Source organism: Hemitrygon akajei, chromosome 14, assembly GCF_048418815.1.
Source record: "Hemitrygon akajei chromosome 14, sHemAka1.3, whole genome shotgun sequence".
In the NCBI taxonomy this organism is placed as follows: Eukaryota; Metazoa; Chordata; class Chondrichthyes; order Myliobatiformes; family Dasyatidae; genus Hemitrygon; species Hemitrygon akajei.
This window is the reverse complement of record NC_133137.1, coordinates 10,169,301-10,193,259: the sequence shown is the minus strand read 5'-3', so window position 1 is coordinate 10,193,259 and position 23,959 is coordinate 10,169,301. Positions and strand designations below refer to the sequence as shown.

The 23,959-nt window shown below is 38.4% G+C and overlaps 1 protein-coding gene across 1 annotated transcript in view; it reads right to left on the bottom strand.

Annotated features, from left to right (window-relative positions):
* Window positions 1–23,959, bottom strand: part of rfc5 (replication factor C (activator 1) 5) — a 90,903-nt gene that overhangs the window by 17,492 nt on the left and 49,452 nt on the right. Inside the window, exons 5-9 of the mRNA XM_073065467.1 lie at window positions 19,842–19,915; window positions 15,512–15,671; window positions 8,883–8,964; window positions 8,669–8,798; window positions 5,396–5,473 (exon numbers count right to left, since the gene is read on the bottom strand). Coding sequence (XP_072921568.1) covers window positions 5,396–5,473; window positions 8,669–8,798; window positions 8,883–8,964; window positions 15,512–15,671; window positions 19,842–19,915 — 524 coding nt within the window. The remainder of the gene's footprint in view (window positions 1–5,395; window positions 5,474–8,668; window positions 8,799–8,882; window positions 8,965–15,511; window positions 15,672–19,841; window positions 19,916–23,959) is intronic.

Sequence of the window (23,959 nt, the reverse complement as noted above, 5' to 3'; positions counted from 1 at the left end):
TGAACCAACACAAAGCCAAAGGGAAGCTTGTTTTTCAGCTGCTCACATTGCCAATGAGCCTACTCAGTGTTGTGATGGTAGCTATCTCAAATAACCGCCTGGAATTTCTTTACACTCCTTTGTGTTGGAATTTTTTCCACCAACAGGTCCAAGCAATCCTCTTTGTCCAGAACGTGAAACACCGTGTGAAATAGTCTGTGCTGATGGCTTTGCCATAAACTGGTGTTTGTTTGGTGTACAAAACTGTTCGTTGACAAAATGTAACAACTATTTGGAAACGAATTAAAAATCACTGAGAGGCTAAGTGAGGGAGTATTGCACTGTATGACATGCTTACAATTAAATAAATTCCAAGTCGAAAAAGTATGTTTGATCTTTTATGAAAAACCAACAATAAAATCATTTAGCTCTTCTGTAACGCATGTAAAACAAAACTAGTGTAATTGGATCAAATTCAAACAAAGATAAGCAGGTAATGTAAAAAATGCATTTATTTTAATGCTGCATGCCGTTCGCTAACTGCCGCCCAACCTACATGACAAATTACCTCAATTCAGAGCGAGGGTGCAGAATGCAAATACAATACAGACAATAAATAGATACGCGACTCCTAAAGGGGGTATTTGTAGACAGAAGGCACATCACCTAGAAATATAAAATTTTTCTTTACTAAATTTGAACCCAGACTTGAAAGTGGCTGATGCCTGCTCTCAAACTGTACTGGGCTTAACCACAATTTGAGCAGCTTCTCAATTTGTTTCATGTTGCTCTATGTTAGCAATTTTAAAGTGCAAGCCCAATGGTCAATGGGCTGATTTACAAGGATCAAAAAGAACTATGCAGTGAGGCCAACTCTGATTGTGTGATTTTATTAATGGAATATAGGGCACGTGAGACTATGGGGAATGACAATTGTAGTAGAGTGCCCAAAGGCACAGAAGCTGAGGAAGGGGTGGAGGAATTGAGGCAACTGAGAGGCTGGGGATCCATCAAGCATTCCACTGTAGCCTTCAACTGAGCACATACTCTGCTTTGATTATGTGGCTTAGGACCTCTCTGGTCACTAGATGTATCTGGAAAAACATTCCTAGTGCCCAAATGACAGAGCTGTTCCTCATCTGGGCAGATGTATTGCAAAAATATGCTCTTAGCAATTCCCCACCTCTACCAGTTTAAACAAGCAGACAATAGACGTTTTATTGAAGAGCTAGATAAATCTTGTACAATGAGACCTCCTGCACTATAAAATCAAACTGGCAGGTGGGATCAAAAGCACCACAGAATATACAAAAGCACCCTTATTGTGCTGCTGGCACAGGTATTTGAGAGACAGGGCACAAAACAATTTTCTATTTCTCACTGAAACAAATCTATGTTTCTCCCAGTTCTCCACCTAGCCCTGGTCCCACCCGTGACTCAACCCAAGAAAAAAGAAATCTTGATCTCTTAGCCACTGATTAAGGAATGGAATTTATGAATGCACAATAAAAATGATTTTAAAAGGAACAAGATTTGTACATATATTTAAATAAATCCTGTACAATTGTTGTCCTCAACTTTTACTAAACACGATTGATAGTTTAGACTTTTATTCTAATATTCAAACTCAATATTACCTTTCAAAATGTTTACTAATTTACAAAATATCACTGACCTGCTTATTTCTCTATCAATTAAAAGCTTCATGGTGCAAACACAGTATACTAGATCATAAAATTAGTTATGATACGCAGGCAATATTGTCTAGCATATTTCATTGTTCCTGTGGAATTGAATCATCTGGATGATTTCTTGGTAACTCCAGCTGTCATCATCATCATTTTGTGCCATGTCATAGGAGGTAGGTGATCATAGTCCCATGACCATGATTGTTCTTAGCAAATTTTTCTACAAGGGGTTTACCATTGTCTTCTTTTGTGCAGTGTCTTTACAAGACAGATGACCCCAGCCATTATCAATACTCTTTAGAGATGGTCTGCCTTGCGCCAGTGGTCACATAACCAGCACTTAAGATATGTGCCAGCTTGATCACACGACAATCCACCACCTACTCCCATGGCTTCACTTGACCCTGATCGGGGGTGGGGGGGGGGGGGGGCAGGTGCTACACCTTGCCCAAGGGTTCCAAGGGTTACCTACAGGCTAGCAGACGGAAGAAGCACTTTACACCTCCTTTGGTAGGGATGTATCCCCACCTTGCCGCCTTAGGTAACTACAGTATATTTTCTATAATTCAGACCAACAGCTCAGGTGTAGGATTAGAAATAAAGGCTATTCTAGTTTTGGATTAATTTCATTAGTGTATAATAAATATACTCACTAGATAAAAGATACAGTGTGCTTATAAATAACTAAAACCAAAGAAAGTCAGAATCAGGTTTATTATCACATGTGTTGTGAAATTTGTTAACCTAGCAGCAGTTCAATGCAATGAATGATAATATATAGGCAAAAAAGTAAAAGTATTTATGTATATTAAAAAAAAGTGAGGTAGTGTTCATGGGTTCAATGTCCATTTAGGAATCATACGACAGAGGCAAAAAAGCTGTTCTTGAATTGCTGAGTATCTTCAGGCTTCTGCACCTCCTTCTTGATGGTAACAATGAGAAGAGGGCATGCCCTGGGTGATGGGGTTCCTTAATAATATACGTTGCCTTTCTGAGGCACCACTCCTTGAAGATACCTTGGATACGATGGGGGCTAGTGCCCAAGATGGAGCTGACCAATTTTTACAACTTTCTGTAGCGTCTTTTGGTCCTGTGCAGTAGTACCCCCATACCAGACAGTGATGCAGCCGGTTAAAATACTTTCCATTGTTCAGCCATTAACAGAAATTAGGCCAAGTGTAGGAAACTAAATTTTGACTGAAAGTTATAACAATTGACAAAATCTGAAAAAGATAATTCACTGAAAACCCAAATCTAGATTTAAGGATAATCCTACTCAGAAGTAAATGTCCACATGGGAAGAAACTCATAAATTTTAGTATTGTAAGCCATCAGCAAAACCAACTTGATATCTTCTGCAATTTGTATTTTAAAATCTGGAAACCAAGCATCTTAAAATAGCAAATAGTTTAAGCTGTATTTCCATATGAAAGAAATCATAACTATGTAGTAATCAACAACTAACTATACCATTGAAGAGGGTTAACAATCTACAAGCACTTTTATCTCTACAGATCATGTATTTTATAAAGCATTTTATCTATTCATGCTATGCCAAAAAAAATCAAATTACTTGATGCAGACACTACTGTTATAAAGGCTCACTGAAATTTATAATATAATAAAAATGGCAATTAATCTCATGTTGATCAAGACAAAAGTATTGATTAGAATAAGTACAGTAGTTTAGCAGTTTCATTTAGATCTTTGGTTATTAGCACACCAAACTGAAAACCTATCATAAACATTGAGAATTTGAATTCAAATTTATTAAAAATGTGGAAGCTGATGAAAACAAATAATAAATTATTAAATCCTCACAAATAACGTATGTCACTGCTATCCTTGCCACCCTTATTTCGCAAGACTATTCCAAACAGAAGAAGCCATTGAAACGAATTAGATAGACAATTTATGCCACCAATAGCCATATCCTGAATGTATTACAAGGGTAAACGAAGAAAGTTCCCTGCAATGCTTGAATAGTCACAGCAATTTTAAAAAACTGCCCAGCTGAAAGGCTGGATGAGACTAATATATTATGCAAAAGATGTACATGGTGCACTTCGTAGATACTAAAATGAAAAGACAATTCCGGCAATCTGACTTGAATGCTACCAACTGAGCCAACTGTATTCGTACCATACAACTAGGTAGCACCATGAAATACAATTTTGAAGTAATTAGTCTTTCTGAGAAACTAACTTACTACATCTTATTAATTTCACTTACCTCCCTGCAAACTGATGAAAGTTAGTTGATTTTTGTTGCAGCTGGTGTTGCAGCGGGTGGCCCCCATTTTCCAAATATTGGCTTTACAACACCTCGCTTTTACGAAAGACCTACATTAGTTACCTGTTTTCGCTTTTATGAAAAAAGGCAGCGAGCGGCCCAAGCAGCCAAGCTCCTCCCCCAGAACTGCATTCAGCATCAAGCCGCCATAGCTTAAACACATGTCCGTGAGCATCTGTACTTTATCTCGATTTATTTTGTCCATCCGTTAGCAAGATGTGTTCTAAGGTATCGAAAAAGCCTAAGAGAGCTCGTAAGGGTGTTACGCTTAGCTTAAAACTGGACGTAATTAAGCGTTTCGATCGTGGTCAACGAATTAAGGACATTGTCTGCGCATTGAACTTGCCTGTGTCCACCATTTGCACTATTTACATGCAGAGAGAAAGAATCTTGAAAGCTGCCGATGTTATTTGCTCGTGTTTGATGTTACTATTGGTTCTGCTCGAAGCAAAGTGGTCTCTTTTAGTCTGCTGGGAACTCTTCAGCAGCTTCATAGTTTAACATTTACTGGAGAGAGTGCTTCAGCTGATACTGAAGCTGCCAAAAAGTTCCCAGCAGAACTAAAGAAAATAATTACAGAAGGTGGTTATTCATATAAGCAAGTGTTTTACTATGATGAAACTGCAATTTATTGGAAAAAATTGCTGAGCACTCAAACCTCTTGACAACTCAGTCTAACACACCATCATCAGTGTGCTCAGTCTTCCTGATTCCGGTAAGTGAAACTATACTGTACATACATTATTTCTACTTCATATAGGCTGTGTATTTTAATGTGTTATTTGGTATGATTTGGCAGCTTCATAGCTTAAAGGTTACTGGAGAGAGTGCTTCCGCTACACTAGTAGTGTTACATAGTGAGATTTTTGCTACGCTAGACAGTGCTGCAATGATTGCAGTAAAGTATTTCTACTTTAGATAGGCTGTGTATTTATCGTATCATTCCTGCTTTTACTATATGTTACTGTTATTTTGGGTTTTATGTGTTATTTGGCATGATTTTGGTAGGTTATTTTTTGGGTCTGGGAACGCTCTCAAATTTTTCCCATATTAATAAATGGTAATTGCTTATTCACTTTACAACATTCCAGCTTACAAACCGTTTGATAGGAATGCTCTACCTTCGGATAGCGGAGGAAACCTGTATTAGATTTCTCTGAATGTAAAATAAAATGGAAGGGACATTACAAAACTGTCGTATTTTCCTCATTCTTGTTCTTTACTAAGGTAGTACAGAGAATGACAGTGGGAATAGTACCAATCTAGTTTAATAACAACTTGCCAGAAAGATGAGTCTGTGAGGTATTTGAAAATTGTGAACAGATTCTTGGTAAGCATATACATTCAATATTTATAATATAATTTTTATTAAAAGTTATACAATTATAAACACGCAACAAAGCTAATAGCTTGATCGTGAGATTCAATCTTCTTACCTCTATGTACAAAAGTATGAACCTCAGTCAGAATATCATGCAGGGCTAAACCTTTTAACGTCTTTAATTCCATGATATCTGAAGAAAAAGTCAAGGCATTTAAATAAAATAAATGTCCCACTGATTCACCCACTAATTACAAAAATCAAGCAGCTTGGCAAACTTGGCCATTACAGGTGATGAAACTTGCTAATGATGTTTGTATCCTTGCGTATTATGTGAAGTACATTGTACAGAAGTAGTTTATACAGTGCACTGGGGAACACGTTCATGCCTTGAATTTGAAAGACTAACTATTTATATGGGAATATAAACATGCTAAAAGATTAAATCACCGACTGTAACTAATTTTTAAAAAAATATTTCCCTTTTTAATTTGCACTTGACTGCATCTGTACAGGTTTCAAAGTATATTAACTGGACAGAAATTCTATCTGTCTGCCAGTTATTTTCAATAGTCATTAAAATGACAATGATATGCAATAAATTAAAAAGATGACGTAATAATATGGCAATACAAATCTTCAGAAAGGCCACAGCTGGTGCAGTGTATTGAGTTTTGCACTTTTCAATAGGAAGGACAGAAATCAAAATAATTGGAATTCTACTGGGTTAGAGAAAATACAAATATAACACTGGACAAGACTGGGTAAGGCATGCAAAAAGGGCAAGGTTGCAATAAATTTGGGGGATTTCAAAATGCAGGTAGATTTTCAAAATCAGGTTGGTGTTGGATCCCAAGAGGGAATTTGTAGAATGCCTATGAAATGTGGATTTTTGGAGCAGCTAATAGTTGAGTCCTTCCGTTAGTGTTCTGTCACTAACAGAAGACCAGAAATGCGAAGGTGTCAGGGGGCAGAAATGAGTGTAATTGCTATTACTAAGGAGAAGGTGCTTGGGAAGCAGTAAAGTCTGAAGGTCAGGTAAGTCACCTGGACCAGATGGACTGTACCCCAGGGTTCTAAAAGAGGTAGCTGAAGAGGATATGGAGGCATGATCTTTCAAGAATCAGCAGATTCTGGAATGGCGCCTGAGGATTAAAAAATTGCAAATGTCACTCCACTCATTAAGATGGGAGGGAGGCTGAAGAAAATAAATTATAGGTCAGTTAGCCTAACTTCAATGGTTGGAAAGATGTTGGAGTCTATTATTAAGGATGAGGCTTGAGAGGCACGAGATAAAACAGGATAGAGTCAGCATGGTTTTCGAAAGGCACTATCTTGCCTGACAAATGTGCTGAAATTCTTTGAGGGAAATACAGGCAGGATAGACAAAGGAGAGTCGGTGGATGTCGTTTATTGGATCTTCAGAAGGACTTTGACAAGGTGCTGCACGAGGTTGTTTCAGATGATTTGTATGAAGGAATTGATGTCTTTGTTGCTAAGTTTATGGACGATTTGAAGATAGGAAGAGGGGCAGGTAGTATTGAGAAAACGGTATCTGCCAAATTTCTTAGATTGGGGGAATGGGAAAAGAAGTGATAGCTGGAATATAGTGTAGGGAATTGTATGGTCATGCATTTTGGCAGAAGGAATAAAGGTGTGGACTATTTTCTAAATGAGGAGAAAATTAATGATGAACTTTCAGATTGTGTCACTGGTAAGGAAGGCAAATACAATGTTAGCATTCAAAAGGAGTAGAATACAAAAGTCAGGATGTAATGCTGAGGCTTTGTAAGGAATTGGTGACGCTGCACTTAGAGTATTGTGAACAGTTTTGGGCCCCTCATCTCAGAAAAGAAAGGAGGAGCATTTGATGGCTCTTGGCCTGTACTCGCTGGAGTTCAGAAGTATGGGAGGGGGGATGTCATTGAAACCTATCAAATAGTGAAAGGCCTAGACAGAGTGAATGTGGTGAATAGGAAATGGGGGAAGTCTAGGATGAGAGGGCACAGCCTCAGAATTGAGGGACATCCATTTAGAACAGAGATGAGGAAAAATTTCTTTAGCCAGAAAGTGATGAATCGGTGCAATTCACTTCCACAGATGGCTGTGCAGGTCAAGTCACTGGGTGCATTTAAGGTGGTTGATAGGTTCTTGATAAATCAGGGCTTCAAATGTTACAGGGAGAAGGCAGAAGAAAGGGGTTGAGGCATAATAAATCATCCATGATAGAATGGCACAGCACTCGAACGGCCAAATGGCCTAACTCTGCTCCTACATCTTATGGTCTTAAGACTGCAGGCTGCTTCTATCTGAGAAGAAATTTAGTGATGATTTGACAGTTGCTTAAATTGGTACAGGACACATTGATTGTCAGTTTCTCATGATTCAGAAGCTTATAGAAACAAGCTAAAAAATGGTAAGTTCCCCTTATCTCACTTCCATATTCCAAAGGATTTTCCCTACTATTTCCACCATTTTCAATATAACACTGCAGCTAAACATTATCCTTTTCCTCCCTTTCCATTCTCCAGAGATCATCTCCTCTGCAAACCACCTGTCCACCTTATAGTCACCGACCAGGAGTTGTAACATCCAAAAAGCAATATTCCAAGCACTTAATACAGGTAAACCACCATTACTTTTTAACTTCTTTGAACTTAGTATCCTGTAAACACAGGTTATGATATGGTTTCCTCTATATTTGGTCACCCAAATGTATGTGAGCCAATTACTTTACTTTTAATTCTCCATCTCCCCTCCACTCTACCCAAGTTTGACCATTTAGACTATGCTGCTGATTGAGCAATTCACAAGCTTCTTTTAGCATTCAACAATTTCAGATAATGAGTGCTTGCAATTTTTTGTATAGTAGGATCTGCAACTCACATCTATACCTTGTCCCATTATTACACACTTCTGCCTTGCTCCATTTATTTTCTTGTTCAATCTTCATTGTCTATATCACACTTTGCAAGTTTTCCTTCTGCTTCTCACTTTCATTTCTCACTTCTGCACTTGCTTAAAATCAAGTTAATTCTCTTACACTTTCTGAAAAGGCGTTGTAATGAAAATTCCCCAGTCCTGAAGAAGAGCCTCAGCCTGAAACATCAACTGTTTAATCATTTCCATAGATGGTTCCTGACTTGCTAAATTCCTCTGGCATTTTGCGTGTTGCTTTGTAATGAAAAGACATTGACTTGAAATGTTAAGTCTTCCTCTTGTTCAATGGCAAAGGCTGCCTGGTCTATTCAACACTTCCATTTTGTTTTATTAGCAACTGGTTGGGTTGAAGGAACTATTTCCATGTAATTCTGTTTGTTATTTTAAAACAAATGAAATGCTCTGTTACACAGTATGTAATGTCTTCTGGCTTCAATTAAAAGGATACTCTTATATGCAGTGGTGAAGTCTTTGTTGAGCATCCAATCAAGGATGTTTGCGATATCTGATTTTAGTGGATGACCTGTGCAGGTGTACACTGTTTCCTCCGTCACGTTGTCATATGCCATGTTTGTGCTCTAATAATTGAGAATACAACTGCATTAGTTTCAGTGCGATAATAACCAACAATTGTAATCCTGTACAATATAAAAATAACTCACTTGTAAAATATTCAAAGATCGTCGCATGTCACCATTGGAAAGAGTCAAAATAGCTTTCATTCCATCTGGATTTATGTCGACTCTGTAATGACATGTATACAACTTATTTTCCTTAATTTATCGGTTATTGTAGATCAAAAATTTGTAGGAGCTGTTTTATTCTTGTAGATCCTTGCAAGATATTGCTGATTAATATTCATGTGACATCCCGGACTGGGCCTGACTGAAGTTAAAAAGACAAGACAAAATTTGCTCAGCGGAAATGTTATAAATGCTTTAAGCCTGAAACACAAAAGAAAAATGTTGGAACTGCTCAGAAGGTCCGTGAAGGAAAACAACACAGAATTGATGTTTTTAATAGATGAGTTTTCATCGGAACTGATGCCAGAATGAAATTCGATGTGATAAGCATACATCTGAAAGATAATACATTGTAGTTTACTGCAAAAATGTAATTTAGAACAAGTGCAGGCCATTTTTGATTAATAAAGGGTGAAGAACCAAATTTATCTAGTTGCGTCTACTTGTTGAACGCCTTTATAATTGGAATTCATTGTAGCAAATGAAAGGCAGAAACACAAGACAGCTCATAATATTGGAAATTTAGATGCAATCTGGTTAGTATATCCGTTGAACTACAGAAAACAGTGGTGATAATGGACAAGTGCCTAAACCAGAAGGTGTGACCTGTGGAATCTTTCACTAGGCAGCAACTATTGTTCTTAATAAAAAGGATTTTGATGATTGGAGAGAGAGCTGAATATCCATGTTTACTGCCAACACTAAGCTAGATATTACAATCACAGCAGATGGAAGTTTCACATTATAAGCAGTTTGTGTGAACAGTCAAAACAATGGCACATGCATCTCAAATGTGAGATTACCCACTCTGGCTCTACAGAATTCAGAACAGAGTATTCTGTAAATGATGAATCTAGCTGGAGCAGTGAAGATTCAAATGTACCAAGAGATCTATGCTTTAGATTACTAAAACTTAGTGACCTTAATAAAATTAAAATACATTAATTCAAAAGGTAATGGAAACGTTGGCCTTTTCTATCCCCTTGTAGCCAGTTATCAAAAGTACAAAGCCTTATAAAACAACACCAGTAATATTATGAAGTTTTGGCTTGGCACTATCCCTTTCAGAAAGACTTAGAAACTTAAACGAAGTGCAGTGTAGATTTATACCAGAATGAAACTTGTCACAGAAAGGTTAAATTATAAGAGAAATGACATATACTTGGGTTTTAAAAGCTCAAGAGGCATATTGATTAAGAAATTTAATAATGTATTATGAGAAAACTAACAAGAATTTTTGCCAGTTTTGCCAGTCTAAGGGGGGTTGGGGGGAAACAATATCTCTAGAGTAAGATCTTTCAGAAGCAAGATTAAGGAACTCTTCTGAGCATGGAAGTTAATAGAAAAATGGCAATTATTGTCATCTCAACTTAAATCCAAAATGGAATAGAATTTTGATAACCTAAAGATATGCAGTGATGTGGAGTACATATTGGAATTTAACCACAGATCAGCCATACATTTAATAAATGCTGAACAGACAAGTAAATCTAACCTCAGTGGGGGAAAAAACACACACTCACAAGATCACCTCAAGAATCACTCAGTGGTCAATACTAAGCACCCAGCATGAATTGATAAAGAAAATTTATCCAAATACTGCCAACATAAGTGGTCATTCAAAAAGGCATTTTATGAAGAACATCCCTGTGGGCCTACTTACAAAATAGAAGTACATGATATTACAGATAAGTTACACTTCAGTGCAAAATTTGCTGAAGGACAGGAGCAGGGATTAGCAGAGAAAAGATAAACAGAAGTAAAAACAGAGTATGTTGGAAACAGTTGGCAGATCAAACAGCAAATGAAAGTCAATGTTTCAGGCCTGAGACCCTTGGTCAGAACTACTTTTGAAGGAGGACTTTGCATCTTAAAAGTTAATACTGTTGCCCTTTTTGTAGATACAGTCAAGTACTCCCAGTATTTCCTGATTTTAGACAATGAGAAAAAGGAACAGAATTAGGCAAATTCGGCCCAACAAGTCTGCTCTGCCACTCCATCATGACTGATTTATTATTCCTCTCAACTTCATTCGCCTGTCTTTTGCCTGTAACCTTTGACACCTTGACTAATCGAGAATCTATCAACCTCTGCTTTAAATATACTCAATGATTTTGTTTACGAGGCCATCCATGGCAATGGATTCCACAGATTCACTACCTTCAGCCAAAAAAAATCCTTATCTCTGTTTTAAAAGGACATCCTTCAATTCTGAGGTTTTTGCCTTTGGTTCTAGATTCCAGCACTGTAAGAAACATCTTCTCCACATTTACTCTATCTGGGCCTTTCAATATTCAATAGGTTTCAATAAGATTCCCCATCATTCTTCTAAACTCCAGTGAGTACAGGCCCAGAGCCATCAAATGGTCCTCATATATTAACCCTTTCATTCCAGCAATCATTCTCATGAACCTTCTCTGGACTCTCTCCAACACCAACATATCTTTTCTCAAAACTACTCACAATACTCCAGCTGCATTCTGACCAACATCTAATAAAGCCTCAGCATTAGATCCTTCCTTTTATATTCTAATTGTCTTGAAATGAATGCTAATATTGCACTTGCTTTCCTCACCACCAAATCAACCTGCAAATTAACCTTTATGAAATCCTGCACAAGGTCTCCCAAGTCCTTTTGCACCTGTTTTTTGAACATTTTCTCCCCTTTTAGAAAATAGTATATGCCTTTATTCTTTCTAAAGTGCATGACCATATACTTCATTACTTTTTGCCTCCTGCCTGACAGCCAATCTTCTATTCATGTTAGTATCTTTCCTATAATAACATGGGCTCTTTCCTTGTTAAGCAGCTTGATGTGCAGCACCTTGGCCTTCTGAAAATCCAAGTGAACAACTTCTACTGACTCTCCTTCATCTATCTTGTCTGTTATTTCCTCAAAGAATTCTAACAGATATGTCAGGCAAGATTTCTCCTTAAGGAAACCATGCAGCCTTTGACCTTCTTGATCAAGTGCCTCCAAGTACCCCGAAACCTTATCCTTAATAGTGGACTTTTACCTTGCCAACCACTGAAGACAGGCTAATTGGCTTACAATTTCCCTTCTTTTGCCTACCTCCCTTCTTAAATAGTGCACTGACATTTGCAATTTTCCAGTCCTCTAGAACCATTCCAGAATCTAGTGATTCTTGAAAGATCTGCTAATATCTTCAGAATCTTTTCAACAGCCTCTTTCAGAACCCTGGGGTGCATTCCCTCTGTTCTAGGTGACTTATCTACCATCAGACCTTTTAGTTTTCCAAGCACCTTCTGTTCAGTAATAGCAACTGCACTTACTTCTGCCCTCTAACACTTTCGAATTTCTGGCAAACTGTTAGCATTTTCCACAGTGAAGACTAATGCAAAATACTTATTAATGTAATGTCCTAGTTCAAATGTTTACTGTTATGCTGTATGTATTTCATTTAGCAGTTCTGTAACAGCAGTCTGTTCTGCTTTCAGCTTCTTTGAGTTATTGCTAAAGATAAGAGATGAGGAGAAATATGTGCCATCCTATTAGGATGGTCGAATTAAGGAGAGGTTTCTCTGGTGAGGGACACTAAGGTTGGTCTTGGGCTTGTATTCAGCGTGAGATGGAGAGAGACGATGCTGGGGAGAAATGGTCATAGCATACAATCCAGTGGAAGACCCGTTTCTTCGAGATGGATTGTGAGCGACATTCGGAAAGTGATGTATGCTTTCATGTTGACCGAGGGCCCAGCGTGTGAATGACAGAGAAATTCAAGATGAGTTCCAACTTGTGCACATTTGACTGTTTAATTAGAATAGGCCTTTTTCTTTTTGTTATTCTTTACTAACCCTTTAGTTAAGATTTATAAATACAATCCCTTTAATCGTATGCAGTGTGCTGTTTGTTATTTTGTGGCACTAATATGTAACTGGGTAGAAAATTACACAGCATCCACACAAATTGGGGTTTGGGGTGGAATAAGCCGTCGACAAGTTTGGTGGGACTTTAAGAGTGTCTTCCCTAGACTTATGCAGCCAAGGAAACCAAGGTGTTTCATTAAGTTTGTCTACCATTTCTGTCTTCCATTACTACCTCTCCAGAATCATTTTCCAGTGGTCCGATAACCACTCTCACCTCTCTTTTATTCTTTATATATCTGAAAAACTTTTGGTATCCTCTTTTATATTACTGGCTTGCTTATCTTTGTATTTCATCTTTTCTGTCCTTATGGCTCTTTCAGTTGCCTTCTATTGGTTTTTATAAGCTTCCCAATCCTCCAACTACTAACTTCAGCTGTATCATATGTCCTCTCTTTTCCCTTTATGTTGTGTATTGACTTCCCTTGTCATCCACAGTTGCCTCATCCTCCCTTTAGAATATTTCTTTATCTTCAGGATGTAGTTATCCTGTGCTTTCCAAATTGCCCCTAGAAACTCCAGCTGTTGGTGTTCTACCATTATCGTTAATAGTGTCACCTACCAATTAATTTTGGCCCCCTCCTCTCTCATGCCTCTGTAATTCCTCTTACTCCACTGCAATACTGACACACCTGACTTTATCTTTGACTTCTCAAACTGCAGGGTGAATTCTGTCATATTATGATCACTGCCACCTAAGGGTTCTTTTACCTAAAGCATCCTAATCAAATCTGGTTTGCTAGACTACACCCAATCCAGAACTGCCTTTCTCCTAGTGGGCTCAACCACAAGCAGCTCTAAAAAGTCATCTCATAGGTATTCAACAAATTCCCTCTCTTGAGATCCAGCACCAACCTGATTTTCACAACCTGCCTGCATATTGAAAACACCCATGACTATCGTAACATCACCCTTATTACATGACTTTTCTGTCTCCCATTGTAATTTATATCCCACATCCTGGTTACTGTTCAGATGCTTGTATATAGCTTCCATCAGCATCTTTCTACCCTTGCAGTTTCTTAATTCAACGCACAAGGATTCTACCTCTTCCAATCCTATGTCTCCTCTTTCTAGGGATTTGTTTTCATTTGACACCAACAGAGCCACCACAACCACTCTGCCAACCTTTTGATACAATGTGTATCCTTGGATGTTAAGTTCCCAAATATGATTTTCCTTCATCCACAACTCAATGATGCCTACAACGTCATACCTGCCAACCTCTAACTGCGTTACAAGATCATCTACCTTATTCCATATACTGCATGCATTCGAATGTAACATCTGAAGTTCTGAATTCATCATTGCATTTCAATTTTGCCCCCATGTTATTCAACTCATTCCAATGACTGCAATTTTACCCCATCACCTGCATGTCCTTCCTCACAATCTCACTACACACTGCATCGACTTGTATACCAACCAGCCCAATACTCAGCTATATCACACCAATTCCCATCTCCGTGCCAAATTAGTTTAAACCCTCCCCTGCCGTTCTAACAAACCTGCCCATAAGGACGTTGGTTCCCCTTGGGTTCAGGTGTAACCTCTCCTTTTTGTATACGTCACACGTTCCCCAGATGTGATCCCAATGATCTAGAAATCTGAAACCCTGCCCCCGCACTGCTTCCTCAGCCACTCATTGATCTGTACTACCATTCTATTCCTGCCATGACCAGCATTTGGCACTGGGAGTAATCCAGATCACTAACTTCAAGATCCTGTTCTGTAGCCTCTTCCCTAACTCCCTATACTCACTGTGCAGGACCTCATTACACTTTCTACTTATGTTATTGGTGCCAATGTGCACCACAACAGCTGGCTGTCACTCTGCAGCTATTCTGAGACATCATGGACCATAGCACCTGGGAGACAACACAACATCCTGGTGTCTTTTCGCAGCCACAGAGTTTCTTATCTGTCCCCCTATCAAGTCTACTATCACTTTGCCTGACTTTACCCTTCCCTGTTAAACCTCAAAGCAGGTGACAGTGCCTCTGGCCTGACTGCTGCTGCTGTCCCCTGATAGGTCATTTCCCCACTCCTCCCTCCACCCCAGCAGCATCCAAAGGGATATACTTTTTGCTGAGGGGAATGGCCACAGGGCAACCCTGGTATGACTACTTACTCCTTTTGCTTCTCCTGGTTGTTACAAATCTACTAACTGAAACTTGCACTCTGGTGGAAGTCTCATCTATGATATTATCAGCCTCCTGAATGGTCCCGAGTACATCCAGCTCCAGTTCCAGTTCCTTGATCTTGTCAGTCAGGAGCTGCAGTTGGATGCACTTGCTGCTGATGTAGTCATCAGGGACCATGACATCCCACATCTCAAAGATTTCAAGTTTCTAGAATGTTTGTTAAAATTTTATTAAAAGCACAGAGGTGGGTGGGAAAGTTGCAGCTTCTAGAAGCTGCACGAATTGGCATTTTGTAAAATGCTGTTTTGTACAAAATTAGAATCTGCCTAGGTTAATGTACAATGCAATGTGTGAGATCACACTAAAAGATAGAGATTATACAACTATCTCTGCTAAAAATGTCTTTTGCAAGTCTCTACCAGTTAAAAGATTTAATAGGCTGTAAAAAAAGTTGTATTAAAAAAACAAAATCAGACTTATAGTTCCATGTTTTACACTAAGAATAACTCAGAGACTCACTTTTCTTCTCGGACGACATATTCCAATCTTGGAATCATCTGTTCTGCTGTCAGTGGTCCAAAGCGGAACCTAGTACATCGAGACTGTAAAGCAGGGATGATCTTTGACAGGTAGTTACAGATCAGGCAAAACCTTGTGTTTTCTGTAAATTTCTCAATCACTGCACAACAAGCAATTAATAATTTTGATTTAAGAATGTATAGATAGCATTTTAATAGATTTAAAAGCTTAAGAGAAAATATTCCCTTGTGATGCCAAAGTATAGGAGCTCCCTGGGTCACAAATGATCCAATGTATGCTGATCAAAACCACATCAATTCTCTGAAACAATTTCAGGATAGTAATAATGTTTCATGGTATTCATTAATGACTGGATACAGTTTATATGCCATTAGTTTAATTATGGTACGCACTAGCATGATCATTCAATAAAATGAATGGATTATAGGAAGTATATGTAGAATATTACAAGTTACTATAAAAACAAGGACGTTTCTGACTTACAGAAATCCCATGTAAAGATCTCAGACACTGAGCCCTTATGTAACCCAGGGACTGCCTATATTCACAGCATCTTCTAAAAATATGTAATTTCTAATAAAATTGACATTACACTCAAAAGTTCTTTTGAAGAGTTAATTTTCACAGTTAAATGGAAATATACATAAATGGAAACATCACTTTGAATAAAAATTTCAACAATGTTAACACAGCAAATAATCAACTGCTCCCAACAAGGCAGGAAACCCAAACTAATGAAATAAACTCAAGCAACACATTCAATGTTTCAGGCCCAAGTCCCATCATCAGTCCTGATGAAGGGTCTCGGCCCGAAATGTCTTCTGTTTATTCTTTTGCATTAATGCGCCTGCTGAGTTTCTCCAGCATTTTGTGTGTGCGTTGCTTCGATTTCCAGCGTCTGCACATTTTACTGCGTTTCAAATTCAATTTTTTGTGTCATCAAGCTTCAAGTCAGTGACCAGAATACTGGTTATTTCCTTGCAATTTCAGCCAAAGATTGAAGTGCATTATTCAGGGGAAGGGTATGATAACATAAGGAACAAATATTGACAAAAAAAACTGATAAAATAAATACAGTGGATTCCAATTAATTGGGAGACATCAGGACCAGTACATTTTGGCCTAGTCAAGCAACTGCCCCAATTAGACACAAGACCATAAGACATAGGAGTAGAATTAGGCCATTTGGCCTGTCAAGTCTGCTCCACCATTCAATCATGGTTGATCCTTTCTCCCCTCCTCAGCCCCACTCTCTGGCTTTCTCCCATAATCTTTGATGCTGTGTCCAATCAAGAACCTATCAAACTCTGCCTTAAATACACCCAACAACCAGGCCTTCACAGCTGCCTGTGGTAATAAATTCCACAAATTTACCACCCTCTGGCTAAAGAAATTTCTCTTCAACACTGTTTTAAATTGACGCCCCACTTTCCCGAGGCCATGCCTTCTTGACCTAGACTCCCCCACCATGGAAAGCATCCTTTCCACATATACACTGTCTCGGCCTTTCAACATTCAAGAGGTTTCAATGAGATCTCCCCACACCTCCCCCCCACCATCCTAAATTCTAGTGAATGCAGAGCCAGAGCTATCAAACGTTTCTCTTATGATAACCCTTTCATTCCTGCAATCATCCTTGTGAATCTCCTCTGAACAATGCCAGCACATCTTAGATGAGGAGCCCAGAACTGTTCAGAATACTCAGGGTGAGGCCTCACTAGTGCCTTATAAAGCCTCAGCATCACATCCCTGCTCAAAATGAATGCCAACACTGCAATTGTCTTCCTCACTACCGACTCCACCTGCAAGCTAACCTTTAGGTTGTTCTGCTCAAGGACTCCCAAGTCCCTTTGCATCTCAGATTTTTGGGTTTTCTCCTCATTTAGAAAATAGTCTGCACATTGATTTCTGCTACCAAAGTGTATGACCATGCATTTTCCAACATTGTATTTCATTTGCCACTCTCTTGTCCATTCTCCTAATCTGTCTAAATCCTCCTGCAAGCTACCAATTTCCTCAACACTACCTGTCCCTCCACCAATCTTCGTATCATCTGCCATCTATTCTATCATCTAAATCATTGATATACAGCATAAAGTGAAGTGGTCCCAACACCGACCGCTGCAGAACACCACAAGTCACTGTCAACCAACCAGACGAGGATCCTTTTATTCCCAGTTGCTGCCTCCTGTCAATTAGCCAATGCTCTAACCATGCCAGTAACTTTTCTGTAATACCATGGGTTTTTAACTTGTTATGCAGCCTCATGCATGGCATTTGTCAAAGGCTTTCTGAAAGTCCAAATATACAACATCTACTACATCCCCTTTATTTATCCTACTTGTAATCTCAAAGAATTTCAACAGGTTTGTCAAGCAAGATTTTCCCTTAAGGAAACCATGCTGACTTTATCCTATCTTGTCCTGTCTCTCCAAGTACTCCATAACCCCATCCTTAACAACTGACTCCAACATCTTCCCAACCACTGAGGTCAGGCTACTGGTCAATGATTTCCTTTTTGCTGCCTTCTTTTCTTAGAGAGTGGAGTGACATTTGCAATCTTCCAGTCCTCTAGCACCATGCCAGAGTCTACTGTTTTTTTAAAGATCATTTCCAATGCCTCCACAATCTCTACCACTACTGCTTTCAGAACCCAAGGGTGCAGTTCATCTGGTCTGGATGACTTATATACCTTTAGGTCTTTCAGCTTTTTGAGCACCTTCTCTCTTGTAATAGTATCTGTACTCACTTCTCTTCCCTCAAATCCTTCAACACCTGGCACACTGCTAGTGTCTTCCACACTGAAGACCAATGCAAAATACTCATTTAGTTCAACTGCCATCTCCTTGGCCCCCATTATATTTTCTCTGGCCTCATTTTTTAGTAGTTCTGTATCCACTCTCATCTCTCTCTTTTTTTGACATAATTGCAAACGGTTTTTACTATCCATTTTGATATTGTTTGATAGCTTGCTTTCATATTTCACCTCTTCCTCCCAATGATTCTTTTCATTGCTCCCTGTAGGGTCTTAAAAACTTCCCAATCCTTTGTCTTCCCACTAATTTTTGCTTTGTTGTATGCCCCCTTGCTTGTTTTTACATTAACTTTGAATTTCCTTGTTGGCCATGGTTGTATTAATTTGCCATTTGAGTATTTATTTGTTTTTGGAATACATCTATCCTGCACCTTCCTAATTTTTTCCCAGAAACTCATGCCATTGCTGCTCTGCTGTCATCCCTGCCTGCATCTCTTTCCAACATACTTCGGCCAGCTCCTCTCTCATAACACTGTAATTTCCTTTACTCCACTGAAATACTGCTATGTTAGACATTACTTTCTCCTTATCAAATTTCACGTTGAACTCAAGCAAATTGTGATTATTGCCTCCTTACGCTTCTTTTATCTTAAGCTACCTAATCACCTCTGGTTCATTATGTAACACCTAATCCAGTATAGCTGATCTAGTAGGTTCAATGACAAAGTGCTCTAAAAAGTACAATTGTTCGTGTGTCATTAGATCAGGCAGATCGTGCTTGTCTATTATTGTGACTAGAAGGTCAGACTACAATTTATGAGTAATTAATGCAGAAAATCAGGTAGTTGCAAAAGATTCACTAACTTTTTCTTGCAACTGTAAATAGTTACAAAAATATAAAAAGCCAAATTACCATTTAACAAATTATGCATTTAAATGAAATACAGAACAGATTGGAACACTCCCAATACTATACAGTACTATAAAACTGTGTAGTAATTCCTAAAAGTTTTCAAAAGAGGAATTCATCCAGAATACACTGACATATTCTTTTGCTTGACAAATGAACAAAATCAGCGCAGACATCTAATACAGATAATGGACAGCCTTCATACAATACTTTGGACGATTGCATCCTCCAAATCTTCATTTTCATTGTAACATTCAAGATGATTGTCAATATCTTCAAATTCTTTGTAATTCCTAACCTGCTGAAGCAGTGAAATCATTTCATTTTGATTCCCAGCCATTTCTGGCATCTCCAAGCCTGCATGCTTGAAACCACAGTGAGCAAAACAATTCTGAATTGTCTTACTGCTTATTTCTCATCAATTATCAGTGACAAATATCACTGTTTGTTGAACATACAGTTCCCCAAATAAGTGGCTGCACTGAATAACTGATAGCCCCATTAAACAAAATCCATCACGCATTTGGTTACTTTATTAAAACAACAATTTGCATGTCAGCCATTACAACAAGCAAGGTAAGAGAACAATATACAACTGGATAATAGTAAGTTTCTTTTTAATTAAAGATTAATCTAGATCTTACCTCTTCTGAGGGCATTCTGAGCATCCTGAGTCATAGCATCTGCCTCATCTAGGATAACAAGCTTAAAGCCTTTCCTGAAAGAAGTAATTAAACAAAGCAATTACCTGCTTTTTTCTTCTGAAAAGTTTGAAAATAATACTCAATAGTCAGTTAATGAAGAGCTTTAAATTATTTGCACTATTAAAAGTAAAACAAAATAATAGTGATCAACAGTTACAATTTGAACCCAAATTATTATAGTCATTGAAGAAATGAGTATGCATTGTGAATGTACAAAGGGGGTCTTAAACAATCTGTTCAAAACAAAAGGCACAGTGCTATGAAACCAGGAGAAAGTGGTTATGAGAGTTCTCAACAATGATTCATGATCCGATAAAAATTATGGCTTTAGGTGATAGGCAAGCAAACTGCTGCTTAACAACTCAGTTAGTGATTTGAGATTTTTCCACATTGAATACTAAATGGAAGAAGCAAAGAATATAGACCATATCTGTATTAGTATCATTAACTACAATGGTTATTCTGAGGACAAAGCTGCCAGACACGGCCTAGAGCAGGGTTTCTCAACCACAGTTCCGTAAGCGATTATAATTTTAAAAAATAAGCATCATTTATTGAACTTTGCACAACATGTAATGCTAGCGCTCGCAGTGGTGTGCAGTGACTGAGCAGGCCCTTTAGCAATCTCAGCTCAGTATGGCAGTGTGCAGTAGGACCATTATTTTTTTGGTTAAGTCCTTTCTCAGTTTTTGATGCGAGACAGAGGAGACCATCGATAGTTAGTGAGCGCTGTATTGCACGAAGGGGAGGATGGTATGCTAATGAGTGTGAAGTGCACTTTCCAAGCATTGAATGGACTTGACCAACTTGGATTGTAACATCAGTTTCTCCCTCCTGAATTAACACCCCCAACTTCCCTTAAGTGCCGCCAACAGACATATGGAAGCGAACAAACTCTACCAATATAGTAGAAAATTGGTGGGAAATTTTCATTCGAATGAAGGAATTTTTACGTACCATGATTCAATTGCTGGCCTGCCACTTTGCTTTTGTTGTGAACGTGCAAAAGGTGGATTGCGTGGGTTAAAAGTGATGGGATTGTGAAGTTTTCATATTTTTGAGGTTTTCTTATTTAGTTACTTATTATGCCATTCTTATGCAATAACAGACACACAAAAAAGCTACTTATCAATGGGTTTTACATGGACTGGAAATCCAAGTTGTCCTATTCCATTGTGCCTAGTCTGTGGCAAACAATTTACAAATGTAGCAATGGCTCCAGCAAAATTGAAAAGACACTAACTACAAATCACAGCCATATGACACTTAAAAGTGCTGACTATTTTAAACGGCTACTGGAATCTCAGAGTAAAGCTTTTGTTAATAAAGTCACAGTCAGTAAAAAGACTCAGGAAACAAGTTATTTAGTAGCAGGACTTGTTACCCAAGAAAGGAAAAGTCACACAGTTGGTGAGAACCTAATAATGCCAGCAGGTAAAATGCAATACAAGAAATCGAAAAGGTTTCAGTTTCAGACTTCCAGTTAAGATGGTGGTAGCTTAAGTCACTAAAACTATTGCTCCGCTCCATTTCATATACCTGCATTTATTTCTTACTCTTCCTCCCACTATTGAAGTTGCTGGCTGCACAATGAGTGTATCTAACCCTACTAAATCGGCAAAAAAAGACACTCCATCGAGAGCAACCTTGAGTGAAATTGTGTCGCTGTTAGAACAAACCCGACAAGATATGTTTTCTCAATTTAGTTCGTTGGAACTGAAACTGGATAAAATCAACCCTACACTGGAGAATCATGCTCAACGTTTATCACATGTTGAAGAAGTCACAGAGAAACTAGACCGTCGTTGTAAAGATCTGGAAAGAGTTTGCTCTACCCTAAAGGAGCATAATAGTAAGTTAACTCTTAAAGTTATGGACCTTGAAAGCAGGAGTAGACCCCAAAATCTTCGAATTCTCGGCTTGCCTGAGACTGTTTAAGGGGGATCTCCTATCGAATTTTTCTCAAACTTTCTATGCGAGATTTTTGGAAGCGAAATACTTTCCAGTCCTCCAGAGATTGATCGAGCACACCATATCTTTACATCTCGCTCAGCGGATGGCCAGAGACCACGTCCAGTGATAATTCGCCTCCATTGTTACCAAATCAAGGATTTACTAATTAAAGAAGCTCGCCGACGTAAAACGTTTCAATATAAAGGTCATGCTATCCGTTTAGTAGAGGACTATGCACCTCAAGTTATGAATCAACGTGCTGAATACAGAGGAGTAATGGAAGTTCTCTACGATCATGGACTTCATCCGTCTCTCGCCTATCCAGCCCGCCGGCTCCGAGCTTAGGAATGGCGATTTTAAACGCTTCGATTCGGTTGCAGAGGTGCAGACCTTCATTGATAGCCTATCTGCTACTTCGAGTTCCTCAGATACGATATGATATGATTTTTTTTTCTTTTCAGCCTTTTTCGTTTCTGTTTAGATAACGGTTATTTTTTTCCTAATATTCTAATCTTTATTTCTATCTTTTTCATTATCCATTTAACTCAATATATTTCGATACGTTGGATTTCTATTTTTCAGTATGGACATTTTCATTTTCCTTAAATAGAGCTGATTGTGAAACCATGTAATTAGACACCTCTTAAAGGTCTTTGGAGACTTTATTTCAAAATGGAGTCGGTGTCGCAGTAAAAAATTGATGTCGATTTGTGAAGTGACGACGTCATTGAATGGTTTTTTGTTTTTCTTTTCAGACTTCAGTCTCCAATTTCTACAAATCTTGATATTTTCTTTTTTAAATTTAAAATGTAGCTGTTGTCGCATCTATTTAATTAGCTTAATTATGTTGCATTGTCCTGTCGAAGTGTTTTTTTTTTCCATTTTCTCAATTTTAGTTTCTATCTTACATAATTTTAGTTCTTTAAAGGTGATGATTTTTTTCCCTCTCCGGTTAGATTAGTTTAACCTTAAGCAGCAGTTGATGCCGTACCTTTAAACTCAGTTTCGGGTTTGGATCAAATTCCTCTCGAATGGATTTTTCTTTGGTTTTTTCTCCTGTGTTTCAAGATGCTATTTGTGCTTTTTTTCTTATTTTTATGATTCGGTTGGATTACTTACTTTGACGTTAAAGTTTTTTTTCTGTATAACTGAGTTTATAGATTATCTTTTTTCTGGTTTATCAATTCTAGCGGGAAGGTTGGGGTAAAGTTTTTTTTAGACCATTATAAACTTTATAGATTAAAGATTTATAAACTTTGAATGTATTGTTTTTTCTTGTTAAGGTAAATCTTTCTTTGTAACTCTTAACCAAAAGCTTTTTGGTGTTTATTTCCATTACTGTATTGTTATGATCCCAGCCCCCTCCTTTGTGAGAATCACCAGAGCCCTAGTGAAGGGGGGGGGGGGGGGGTCAATGACCCAAGAGAAGAGAAAGATACGTGCGGTGTTCCTCGTTTCACGGCGAGGCAAAGCTGGCGCTGGTGGTCATTGTCTCGTGGAGACACCTTTGTGAATTGGGAACTGTACTACATGTATACCCTCAGGGCAACGTGGGTGGAGAGATGGAGAGAGATTGCATCATCCCAACCTGATTGACATCTGAGACCCCGTGAGTTCAGATAAAAGAGGGGTTGTAAAGACGGCCCCCCAGATGCACCAGAAGACACGCTAGAAATCCTGCGACAGTGTTTAATAGCAACAGCCGGTGGTGGGGTTCGTGTGCGTCTTTTCCTTGACTGGGATTGGCGACCTCACCATGAGAGAACGGCTTAGCTACAGGGGAGGCCACAAGTGAGCGTCCATTCCCCAACGAGACAAAAGACGGAATCGAACTCCTAAAGGTTGGAAAAACCCGGCGGGTAACTGTTTCATTCAATCCCACAAAAGACAACAGCTGGTGGAACTGCAGGGACCGCAAGAGACTTTCAGATATACAGCGGACAATATATACATTACCCCTAGACAATGATAGAGGTTATTTCTTATTGGTTATTACTATACCTGCGCTTTAGATTGAGTATTGACGACTTATGGTATCTGAATGTTTGTATTAACTTTACTTTTGTGCCCCTTTATAAATAAAAACGTTTGAAAATGGTACCATC